This window comes from Typha angustifolia, chromosome 14 (assembly GCF_048772165.1).
Source record: "Typha angustifolia cultivar Huaian chromosome 14, ASM4877216v1, whole genome shotgun sequence".
NCBI classification, from domain to species: Eukaryota; Viridiplantae; Streptophyta; class Magnoliopsida; order Poales; family Typhaceae; genus Typha; species Typha angustifolia.
Window position 1 is genome coordinate 3,077,324 of NC_133252.1, and position 10,378 is coordinate 3,087,701.

Sequence of the window (10,378 nt, forward strand, 5' to 3'; positions counted from 1 at the left end):
ATCTGACATAAGGGGTTCTAGAGAATCTAGACCCCATTATTGACATCCAGTAACCAGTATTGGATATTTAAAGATATCGGATCCAAATACTTTTTTTCGGCGTCCAACCCAATTCTGACGTGGCTTTTCTAAGGACAAGAATATACTCTTATCCAATAAGCACTTCCGCATACGTCACGTCCAAAAATAAATCCACAAAATGACTCTTTTGTCCCATAAACACGAGATACATTAATAATAATAATAATAAATAATAATAATAATAATAATTTGTGTAACATTCGCCACAAATGTTTTCACCTGTAGCGACTCACATGGTTTCTATCCCGGCTCTCTATCTCGCTTTGTTAAAACGTTTTCCTCCCCCTCCTTCTCTGATGAGAGCTAAAGAAGAAGACGAAGGCGAAGCCTTGCGATGCAACCCAAACCCTCAGATCTACCGCAGCCTCCAAATCGAAAACCCAACCCTGACCCTAATGCTACCCTCTCTTTCCCCTTCCCTCCCAATGCCCCTCCGGCGACGGCGGCCGGAGCTCCGGCGCTGTTCCAGACCCCTAACCCCTCGCATTGCGCGACATTGCGTGGGAGTCACCACAGGAGGGCCAGATCTGAGGTGGCGTTCCGGATCTCGGAGGATCTCGACCTGAGCTCCGGGGATCCCATGTCGACGGGGAGCTTCGAGGAGATTGGATCGGAAGACGACCTCTTCTGCACCTTTATGGACATTGAGAAGATTGGGGCGAAGCTAGAGGGGAGCGGATCGGGATCGGAGGGTGGAGTTTGCAGGGATCGGACGGCGGAGAGCTCTGGAGGAGGGCAAGATCGGGAAATTGGTAATGCCGCCGGACCACCGGCACCGAGGCCTAAGCATCGGCATAGTAGCTCGGTTGATGGGTCTTTGATGATATCGTCGGTGAGCGCGAGGGGAGAAGGAGTGTTTGGAGAGGTGATGGAGGCGAAGAAGGCGATGACGGCGGAGCAGCTCGCGGAGCTCGCTGCGATTGATCCGAAACGAGCAAAAAGGTGACGCATTCTTACCAAAATCTCTGTTTCTCCCGTTGCGTTTAGAAGCCTGTGTTAAATATATATATATATATATATATTTCGTTTCTTAGAAAGGGGGTTATCTACACAGAGAAGGAAAAGTAGCTGCTAATGTTTTTGATTCTAGAATTATATTTTTATTTAGAGGTTGAATAGGTACTTCACTCAGACAATCGTTTTGTTTGTCTATTATCTTTGAATTTTGGTGGAAATTATGGAGCTATAAGCACCGTCAAACTACCGTATGTTGATGAAAACAAACAATTGTAGTGCCTATGAAGGGTCCTCATAGATAGTGGAATTCATGGGTAGGAAATATTTAGTCAATTTGATCGGCACATTGGCATGCTCCTCGATTACAAATTTAGTTGTTTTCTGATGCAAGGGTTTCAGACAATTGAAAACATATGGAGTAGATATTTCCTAGATGTTTCCTCGCTTTACATCTGCCAATCATTAGGGTCTCACTAATTGGTCAGGTTTGGGAGTTCATCACCCTTGCTGCAAAAACCATGACTTGCTTCATACATATTATTAGAGCTACTACTTTACTGTTGCACTCACGATATGATGTACGCATTCTAGGAAATGCGTGTATTAAAATTTTCTCAACATGAAGGCAAATTGTTATGGTTCGACAAGATTGAACAGAATACTGTCCAATCTAATTTATTCACGCTATGACTATTTTTTTTTTCTTCTTAAGCTATATTAAGCTTGTAGATACTTGAATGAGAGGTGAATAATCAAGAAACTTGTCTTAATCTGCGTCCAGTCAGGAATCTAGTAAAGCTCTTATTGTTATAATTGAAAGCTGAGTAGTAGCCTTATGTAGTATATACTTTCTATTTCTTAGCGTGTCTCTATATCAACTACTAATGCATAATTGGTGGAGCTCTAGGGTCTAAATTTTATACAGCTGTTATATTCGAAGTAGCTGATTATTACATAATTTTGCGGTATTCTCAATGATGTTGCAAATACCATTAGCTTTTATAAGGTAGATAGTTCAATTATAATATTCCTGAGCCGATGTATGCATTGGTGGGTCGTAGATCCTGTATGAAGACCTTTCTATATGGGGGATTATTAGTCTAACATACCTTGGCCAGTGGTCTTTAGTTGCTATAAGTGATCTTGATCTATCAAAAGTTGATAAGACTTTCTAGGAGCATTTAATGGTATGAGTGCACATCCTAGTTTCAAATGATTCCAAGTCCTATAGACATCTTTCTATGCCCAGTGGAGAAACATAGTGCCATACCCCTAGACATTTCATGTCATGTTCAGACATGTAATTTAGAGTCTGGCTTATATTTAAGAGCTTCAAAATATTTTTTAGGCATTTCTACATGAAGAATTAAAAAAATGACAAACTTGAGCAACATTTGTGTAGTATTTAATGAGCAAAGGTGCTTATGAAAAAATTTGTGCAAGCCTACTCTCTCTTTCTTCTAGTGCTTTAGTACCTTTTTTTCTTCTTCTTGATGAACATTCTGCAATTGGATCATTTATTTCCGAAGATAAATCTCAACTTTTCTTATGTTGTGATAAAACAAGGTTGTTGAATTACCATGTGTAAACTAGGCTATATGATCTTTCATAACAAAATTATAATCCATCAACATCAAGAGGAGCGAAATACAGAGTTTGCATAACTAAGCAATAAATGCTCTTGCTGATTCACCTGGAGCAATTTCCTAGCCGCGTGGGTGATTGCCTATCCTTACTATTGTTTATATGATGTGTTAAACTTTCAACTTTTCTTTTCCATCATGTTTTACACTTAAGTCACAGTTTGATCAATTAAACTCCAAAGCTTTTGTGATTTACTGATTTATGCTGCCTGGGGACATCTTCTACTGTTAAAAACCTTGGCCCACCCATTCTTAAGTGGGAAAATACTAAATGAATCATTTATGGGTAGAGAAAAAATAATATTTTCTGCATTACTTTGAAGACGTTAAGCTTTTATTTGATATCACTTTCAGGGTCTTGTTCATTCTCATCTCCTGCACCATATAGTATATCTAATACTCTGCCTGATCTTGGATGGATATATATTTCATTTTGCTAGCTTGGCATTGATGGTTATATTATTATTGTTTCGATATTTTGATTCACTCACTCAAAGATATGCAGAATATTGGCCAATCGACAATCTGCAGCTCGTTCAAAAGAAAGAAAGGCTCGTTATATATCAGAACTAGAGCGGAAAGTTCAAACCCTTCAGACTGAAGCTACAACTCTTTCTGCACAACTCACACTATTTCAGGTAAGATCTGTCAGTCTTGGATAGGTCTCTAACTAATGTCACTGAATTAGCAATCTTACACTCCCAGAAACAACATTAAATAGTCTTTGTCCAGAATCTCCTTAAATATATTCCCATGTTTCAAACACTTATTTGATTAGTTTATATCAAAGCTTTCTAGTTGTAACTGCTTAACATATTACTTTAGATACCTACAGTATTTACCATAAATAACATGATAAGTGCAATTGTTGTTATCGACAACTTGGAGGCTTTGCTATTTAACCCTTGTATTTAGTTATATATACTAAGCATTTCGTAACTGATGCAAATAACAGTCTAACTGGGATGTAAGTCACCCAAATGATACCTGTTTAAGCTCTATTGAATTCTTGAACTTGTGCAAATATGGCCAAGCATCTTCTTAGCTGTTGCTTCCTTTGCAGAGAGACACTACTGGACTTTCTTCAGAAAATTCAGAGCTTAAGCTACGGTTACAAGCTATGGAACAGCAAGCCCAACTGCGTGATGGTAAGAATCTTTGGTTCAAGCTTATTGTAACTTGAGGGTTTTCTTGTGTTGGAGCTCATTCTCCTTTTCATGTTTTGATTGATTTGATTCCCATATAGGCGGAGTAGCTCTTTTATTCTCAGAAACATATTTCAATTGAAGCATCTATAATTGGGCTTGCTCTACGAGATGATGTAAATTGTGCCTAATAATTGTATGTACTTGCAGCACTAAATGAGGCACTAAAGCAGGAAGTTGAGAGGCTGAAGATTGCTACTGGTGAAATGACAAATCTAGGTGACACATACAACATGGGACTGCAACATGTCCCCTTTAATCAGTCCTTTTTCACACACACCCAGCAACAGCAAGTACAACACCAAGGCATGCAGCTGCAACACCAATTTCACCAGTCGCAGCCTAATATTCCAAATCACCAGTTACTCCCCCACCCAAATGCCCTTCCAGATATGATGCAGCAAGAGCCCTTTCGAGGACTACAAGGCTTAGACATCAGTAAGGGTTCTATAGTGGTGAAATCAGAGAGCTCCTCAATCTCTGCAAGTGAAAGCAGCAGCACCTTCTAACCAGGCCTACCCAACAAGCAACGCTTACATTGCATTTATTTGTCTATAGCCTGACACCATTGCGCTGCTTTCGCTTTGTGTGCTTATTTTTTATTCAATTCATTCTATTTAGAGGATGTTGTTTGTTTGTAATCCCAGGACTAATTTTTTCTTCCCTTTGTAGACAAGACCCCAGAATTTCTTGCTGTATAATTGCAGAATGTTGAAGAGTTTGGTGCTTGTTTGAGTTCTTTCTGAGTGTTGTGACGTTGGGAATTAGGTGGTCTGAGAATTGTTTCCTGGAACAACAATGTATTCTTTTGTTGTATAACCTTATCTATCACATCCTTTGGATAATATTCTCGTGCTGTTTAAACTTATTTATCACGGATTTACTTGTTAAATTAAACTACGGTTCTCTGTTTCAGTCTCTTTCACTAGTTTTATTTTCCTTGATAAGCATCCAACAAGTACGATAATTGCAAGGTGGAAATCAGATAGTCCGAAAGGAGTTAGGGAATTATCCGATGCTTTGGTCCTCCTAATAAATTTTTCTGTAACCTTTGATCCAAAATCCGGGACACAAACTTTATACAATTCTATCTCCCTGTACACAGGAAAGATCTTAGCCCTAGACAATATATATATACACACACACACACACACGAGGGAAGAGTTTTTGACTACTGTAAGTCTGCCACTAATTTTCCTCTCAATAAAAAAATTAATTTATATTTACAAGTTGTTGCCTGATGTAGATGATTTCACCTAGATTTTTATTTAAATTTAAGTGTACGAAACGCATAATTTAAGGGTAGTTAAAATTAAAAACTCCAATCTCCATACAAATTTCCTCCCTCCCTCCCATGCATTTCGTGCTGGCACTTGGCAGCAAACACACCTCACATGAGACCGCTCCGACCGCGCAATCGCGAACGCCTCCCTCCATTGGTTTAACTGCTTGGCAATCGCATCTCACGTGCATTTCACGTGTCGAAATCACCAGCACATGCAGTCACGCACGCTTCCCCACCCGCCTCCACTCGATTACCGTCCTCTCTGTGGCGTGAAAGAAAGAAAGAGAAAAGCTTTTTTATTTTCGCTCGTACCACCTTAAAGTTCGTTATTTATATATACGCCCTCTAAAATGCTTGCGATTTGCGTGAGATTATTTTACGGTGTCGTAAAAAGCATAAATAGATATTTTTGAAGGGGAAGAACTGCAAATTTCTCATGACTTTCGCGTGCCTCTAGTATTGGTGCCTACGGAATTAAATGCTCCTCTCGTCTCCTCCCACCGCGGTCCGCTATTCCGCCCGGGAACCTAACCCGATGGCCACCGTTACCAGCTCCTTCCTCGCTCCTCGTCTCACCGCCTCGGCCTCCCGGCGGCGAGCTATCCGTCCCCGCGCCGCCATCGTCGAGGCCCGACCAGTCCCATCGCCTAGCCGCTCCGGCGATTCCTCCGCCGGCGCTGGCGGAGGACAGTACTCGATTCAGTTGGTCGAGAGCTCGCCCGCGTCTCTCTCCCCAGTCGCCTCCAAAGGCCGCGCAGAGGACATGCAAGCCGAGGCACGTGCCATGGCACGTGCTGCCAATGCCTCCGTCTACAGTCCGCAGCTCCTCTCCCAACGTTATGGATCTCGCCCAATTAAGGTAGTAACGAAATGTTCTGAAGATTTCTTTTTTAGGGTTTGAACTAGTGGAGGTTTTGATGTGGGATTAGGTGGCGTCGAGGACGGTGGAGATTTTGACGGCGTTGGGGGCGTTTGCGCTCAATGTGTACCTGGATGAGAAAAGAGGGGAATTTGATCGGAATAAGAGGAAAAGGGCGGTGGAACTGAGGGGGATTTTTACGAGATTGGGACCAACGTTTGTGAAGATTGGGCAGGGGTTGAGCACGAGGCCGGATATTTGCCCGCCTGAGTACTTGGACGAGCTCGCCGAGTTGCAGGTATAGTTTAGTGGATAAGAAATAATATAAGAGATAATGCTCCTTTTTTATTATTGAATGAATCGGAGAGTCGTCATGAACTTGTATCCGTAAGATTTGCTCCAATTTATGCCCTTAATTTCACTTCATCTGGCTAAAAGTTCTGAACTTTGATATTGAAATCTGTACTCAATTACCGTATTGAACAATTTATGAATATAAAGATTTATAATTTACTGGGATATGGGTAGATTCTTTCACATGAAAAATGGTGCAGTATTAGGAACTTTATGGCGGTGAATTATCATAATTCCTTAGTCTTCTCCAGGACTTAAGAAAAGAGGTTGGTAAAAACTGCAATGTGAAACTTGGTAGTGAGGCAAAATAAATAAAATATATGCAGAAAGCCACTGCCCGTGGACCATTTGATATGTTATTTGTGTTGTTTCATAAGGCTAGCAGATTAACCCAATTATTTATCAAATTTTCACTTTGATGATGATTATGGTGAATAATGGAATTGCCATACAATAGGCTGTACATGTTCCTTTTTTCTCTATTAGTATAAAATTTCTAAATACTATGTTGCATGGTTTCCAGTTCCTTTTGCAGTTATTTGTCATTATGTTGTAAAGTTGCATTTTAGTACTTGATTGTTGCAGTAATGGTTTTGCACTGCTTTGCTACTTTTTGCAATCTGGTTAAGTGCTGATACAGGTAAACATTTACATAAACGGCATTATTAGCAATTGGTAATTAATCATGTGATATTGTTTTGTTTATGACTTTATGTTGATTACTTGATTTGCTATTTTATGCAACCTGTTCTAGTGCTCATACATAGCTGCATTCAAATTAACGTTTCTTTAGCTGCATGTTAATCGGGATTGTCTTTGTGAAGATAGCTTAATCCTTCAGCAATAATCTTTTTATCTTCATCGTCTACTTATGAAATGATCCCAGTACTGAGACAGTTTTTTATTTCTTGACTTTAAATAAACTTGAGGTGATTGTGAAAGGTTGACAGCTAACCCCTGATGTGTTCTTCAGGATGCTCTTCCAACATTTCCTGATGCAGAAGCATTTTCATGCATTGAGAGGGAGCTGGGGTTATCTGTTGATTCAATTTACTCATCAATAACACCATCACCAATTGCAGCAGCCAGTTTGGGACAAGTATACAAAGCCCGCCTAAAGTATTCTGGGCAGCTTGTTGCTGTTAAGGTTCAACGGCCTGGTATTGAAGAGGCTATTGGCCTCGACTTTTATCTATTGAGAGGTCTGGGTTTCCTCATAAATAAATATGTTGACTTCATCTCTAGTGATGTTGTTTCTCTAATTGATGAGTTTGCGAGGAGGGTCTACCAGGAACTCAATTATGTTCAGGTACATCCCATATTGGATTTATCCAAATCCACACATCTGCCTTTATAATTTCTTACAGAAGTAGCAGTTAAATAATTGCATAATATCTGTAGATGTAAAATATGCTGAGAGTGAACATGTTACATATTCCATCTCACACTGCAATGATCTAGTTGATGCATTTTTGCCGTCGATCTACTTTTGAGTACTAAAACATGGAGTACAGATGCAAGGGCTTTATCTGTTGAACATGAGAAAAGTACACAAAACTTGATACTCTTGTCCCGTCGTGTGTGAATACATATACATACATACATTTGGACTTGTACGGAAATATCCATCTTTTGTGTAGCTCTCTTTTGCTTGACCAATTAAAGTATATCTTACATTATCTTTTGTACACTGTTTGCAGGAAGGCCAGAATGCTCGCAGGTTCAAGAAATTATACGCTGACAAGGAAGATGTATTAGTCCCTGATATCTTTTGGGATTACACAAGTGCCAAGGTACTGACAATGGATTGGGTTGATGGTGTCAAACTGAATCAACAAGAAGCTATCGAGAAGCAAGGTCTTAAGCTGTTGGATTTGGTGAACATTGGAATTCAGTGTAGCTTGAGGCAGCTTCTGGAGTATGGTTACTTTCATGCTGACCCTCATCCTGGAAATCTACTTGCTACACCTGATGGGAGGCTTGCTTTTCTTGATTTTGGTATGATGAGTGAGACCCCGGAAGACGCAAGAGTAGCTATTATAGGTCATGTCGTTCACATGGTTAATCGAGATTATGAAGCTATGGCTCGTGATTATTATGCCTTGGATTTTTTGTCACCTGAAGTAGATGTTTCTCCTATTGTGCCTGCTCTTAAGAACTTCTTTGATGATGCATTAAATTCTTCAGTAAGCGAGTTAAACTTCAAAACCATAGTTGATGGTTTAGGGAATGTTCTTTACGAATATCCATTTAATGGTGAGTTACTGCAGTATATACTGCAACCATAGTTTTTTTCCACTTTACTTACTATACTAGTATCAAATTGTTTCTGCAGATTTGCTTTCTATAACTTTATGAAAAACCTCACTGGATTATTAATATGATTTGCTCTTTTCTGCTCACAGTTCCAGCATACTATGCATTGATTTTGAGATCACTCACTGTGCTGGAGGGTCTAGCCCTTTATGCTGATCCAAAATTCAAGGTGCTTGCTGCCTCATATCCGTATTTTGCTAAAAGGCTTCTCACTGATCCTAATCCATATCTCAGGGATGCCCTTATAGAGTTGTTATTCAAAGATGGCAGATTCAGGCAAGTGCATGTATTAGTTTGGTCTCTATAATAGTAAGTTTGACGCAACTAAAAGTTTGGATCTGTCCGGGGTTACAATAAATGCCTCCTCTGCTTGACTTACAGGTGGAACAGGCTTGAGAATCTTCTTGTTCAAGGGCGCAAGGATAGAGATTTTACCACCAAAGAAGCTTTACAACCTGTTTTGAAGCTACTGTTGGGTCCTGGTGGTGAAGAGCTTCGAGCACTAGTTGTGAAAGAAGCTATTTGTGTCTCTGAAGCTATCACTTTTGGCACATTGATTGATACTTATAATTCAGTTCCCGACTTTGTGAAGCCTTTTATCTCTAATGGCAGTGCAGCTGGACCTTTTAAGCTGCGTGATGGTGAACAAGAACAAATGCTTGAGCTTCGAGATCGAGTTTTCAGGATTTGGAATCTCTTGAGATCTTCAGATAATTTTGATCCTAGTCTTTTGCAACCAATTTTGCAGGTATCATATCTACATTGCTTCTTTTTGTCTTATTCCATTAATTACTGAGCAGCAGTATTATACAGTGGTCAAGTTTACTATGCTTCAATATTTGTTGTTCCATATGATACAAATTAGTTTCTACATGCCTATTACATTTTAACCAGCAAGCATTCTATCTCCAGGTTCTTCAAGAACCTGAAGCCCGCAGCCTCGGTGGGCGTGTTGCTGGAGGGATTACGCAACGATTTGCAGCTCGTTGGCTACAACAAATTCTCAGGTCTCCTCCCCCTTTGGCAGCTCCAGAATAGATGAGCTGCTATTTCAACATGTAATACATGTAAATTTACAGAATATCTCAATAGAAAATGAGATCCAGTTATTTATTCATCCATGGTAAGTGGGAACTCTCTGGTTATTGTCTCCTGTCACAGACTAGCTAGGAATCCATGGCTAAACTTGTCAATAATGTTCAATTGAATCTTAAGATTAGTGTTTCATCATTCATCAGCACATCTAAGCAATAGAAGAATTAGGTTTCTTATGTAACTGTGACTCTGGAGTCTGGCAGTAACTTTTCAGGTTCCAAGGTAAAATACATGAATGCTGCAGATAAAAGATGAAGTTTTGAGAATGTTCCACCTATTCCTCAAAATAGTTTAAAATTGTGCAACCTATTTACATATCTAAACATGCTTGACTTTGAGATTCAATCGATTCATCCGAAAGGCTGAAAACTTATTAACTTATTATATATTTCTCTAGTAAATAAAAAATGTCTTACTGTGCAAAAATAAATAAAAAAGAGGAAAAAATTGAAGGAAAAAAATCGAGGTTTCATAGACAAACTAACTAGCTGATCTTTTCCATCCCATGTTTAGGATAAATCGAAACCTACTAACGTTGTGGTCAACTCGGGGAGCGAGCTAATAGCCTAATAAGCCCTCTTGA

General features: G+C 39.6%; 2 protein-coding genes across 2 annotated transcripts; both read left to right on the plus strand.

The window, feature by feature from the left end:
* The first annotated feature begins 344 nt into the window (after nucleotides 1-344).
* Nucleotides 345-4,720, plus strand: LOC140775360 (transcription factor RF2b-like). The gene is made up of 4 exons (XM_073118606.1): nucleotides 345-1,023; nucleotides 3,187-3,319; nucleotides 3,745-3,829; nucleotides 4,037-4,720. The coding sequence occupies exons 1-4, from the start codon at nucleotides 416-418 to the stop codon at nucleotides 4,393-4,395; spliced, it is 1,185 nt and encodes a 394-aa protein (XP_072974707.1). The 5' UTR covers nucleotides 345-415; the 3' UTR covers nucleotides 4,396-4,720.
* An 864-nt stretch (nucleotides 4,721-5,584) lies between these two features.
* On the plus strand, nucleotides 5,585-9,930 carry LOC140776355 (protein ACTIVITY OF BC1 COMPLEX KINASE 3, chloroplastic). Its single transcript, XM_073120023.1, has 7 exons — nucleotides 5,585-6,030; nucleotides 6,101-6,328; nucleotides 7,358-7,693; nucleotides 8,085-8,640; nucleotides 8,790-8,976; nucleotides 9,082-9,448; nucleotides 9,613-9,930. Exons 1-7 carry the CDS (start codon nucleotides 5,650-5,652, stop codon nucleotides 9,736-9,738), a joined length of 2,181 nt encoding a protein of 726 aa, XP_072976124.1. The 5' UTR covers nucleotides 5,585-5,649; the 3' UTR covers nucleotides 9,739-9,930.
* Nucleotides 9,931-10,378: the final 448 nt, after the last annotated feature.

What these genes read in the sequence shown, in the direction of transcription:
- LOC140775360 (XM_073118606.1), top strand. Translation starts at nt 416, where the DNA reads ATGCAACCCAAACCCTCAGATCTACCGCAGCCTCCAAATCGAAAACCC. An exon ending in GATCCGAAACGAGCAAAAAG is followed by an intron (nt 1,024 to 3,186) that starts GTGACGCATTCT and finishes AAAGATATGCAG; the next exon opens with AATATTGGCCAATCGACAAT. An exon ending in CACAACTCACACTATTTCAG is followed by an intron (nt 3,320 to 3,744) that starts GTAAGATCTGTC and finishes CTTCCTTTGCAG; the next exon opens with AGAGACACTACTGGACTTTC.
- LOC140776355 (XM_073120023.1), top strand. Translation starts at nt 5,650, where the DNA reads ATGCTCCTCTCGTCTCCTCCCACCGCGGTCCGCTATTCCGCCCGGGAA. An exon ending in TTACGAATATCCATTTAATG is followed by an intron (nt 8,641 to 8,789) that starts GTGAGTTACTGC and finishes TTCTGCTCACAG; the next exon opens with TTCCAGCATACTATGCATTG. An exon ending in TTTTGCAACCAATTTTGCAG is followed by an intron (nt 9,449 to 9,612) that starts GTATCATATCTA and finishes TTCTATCTCCAG; the next exon opens with GTTCTTCAAGAACCTGAAGC.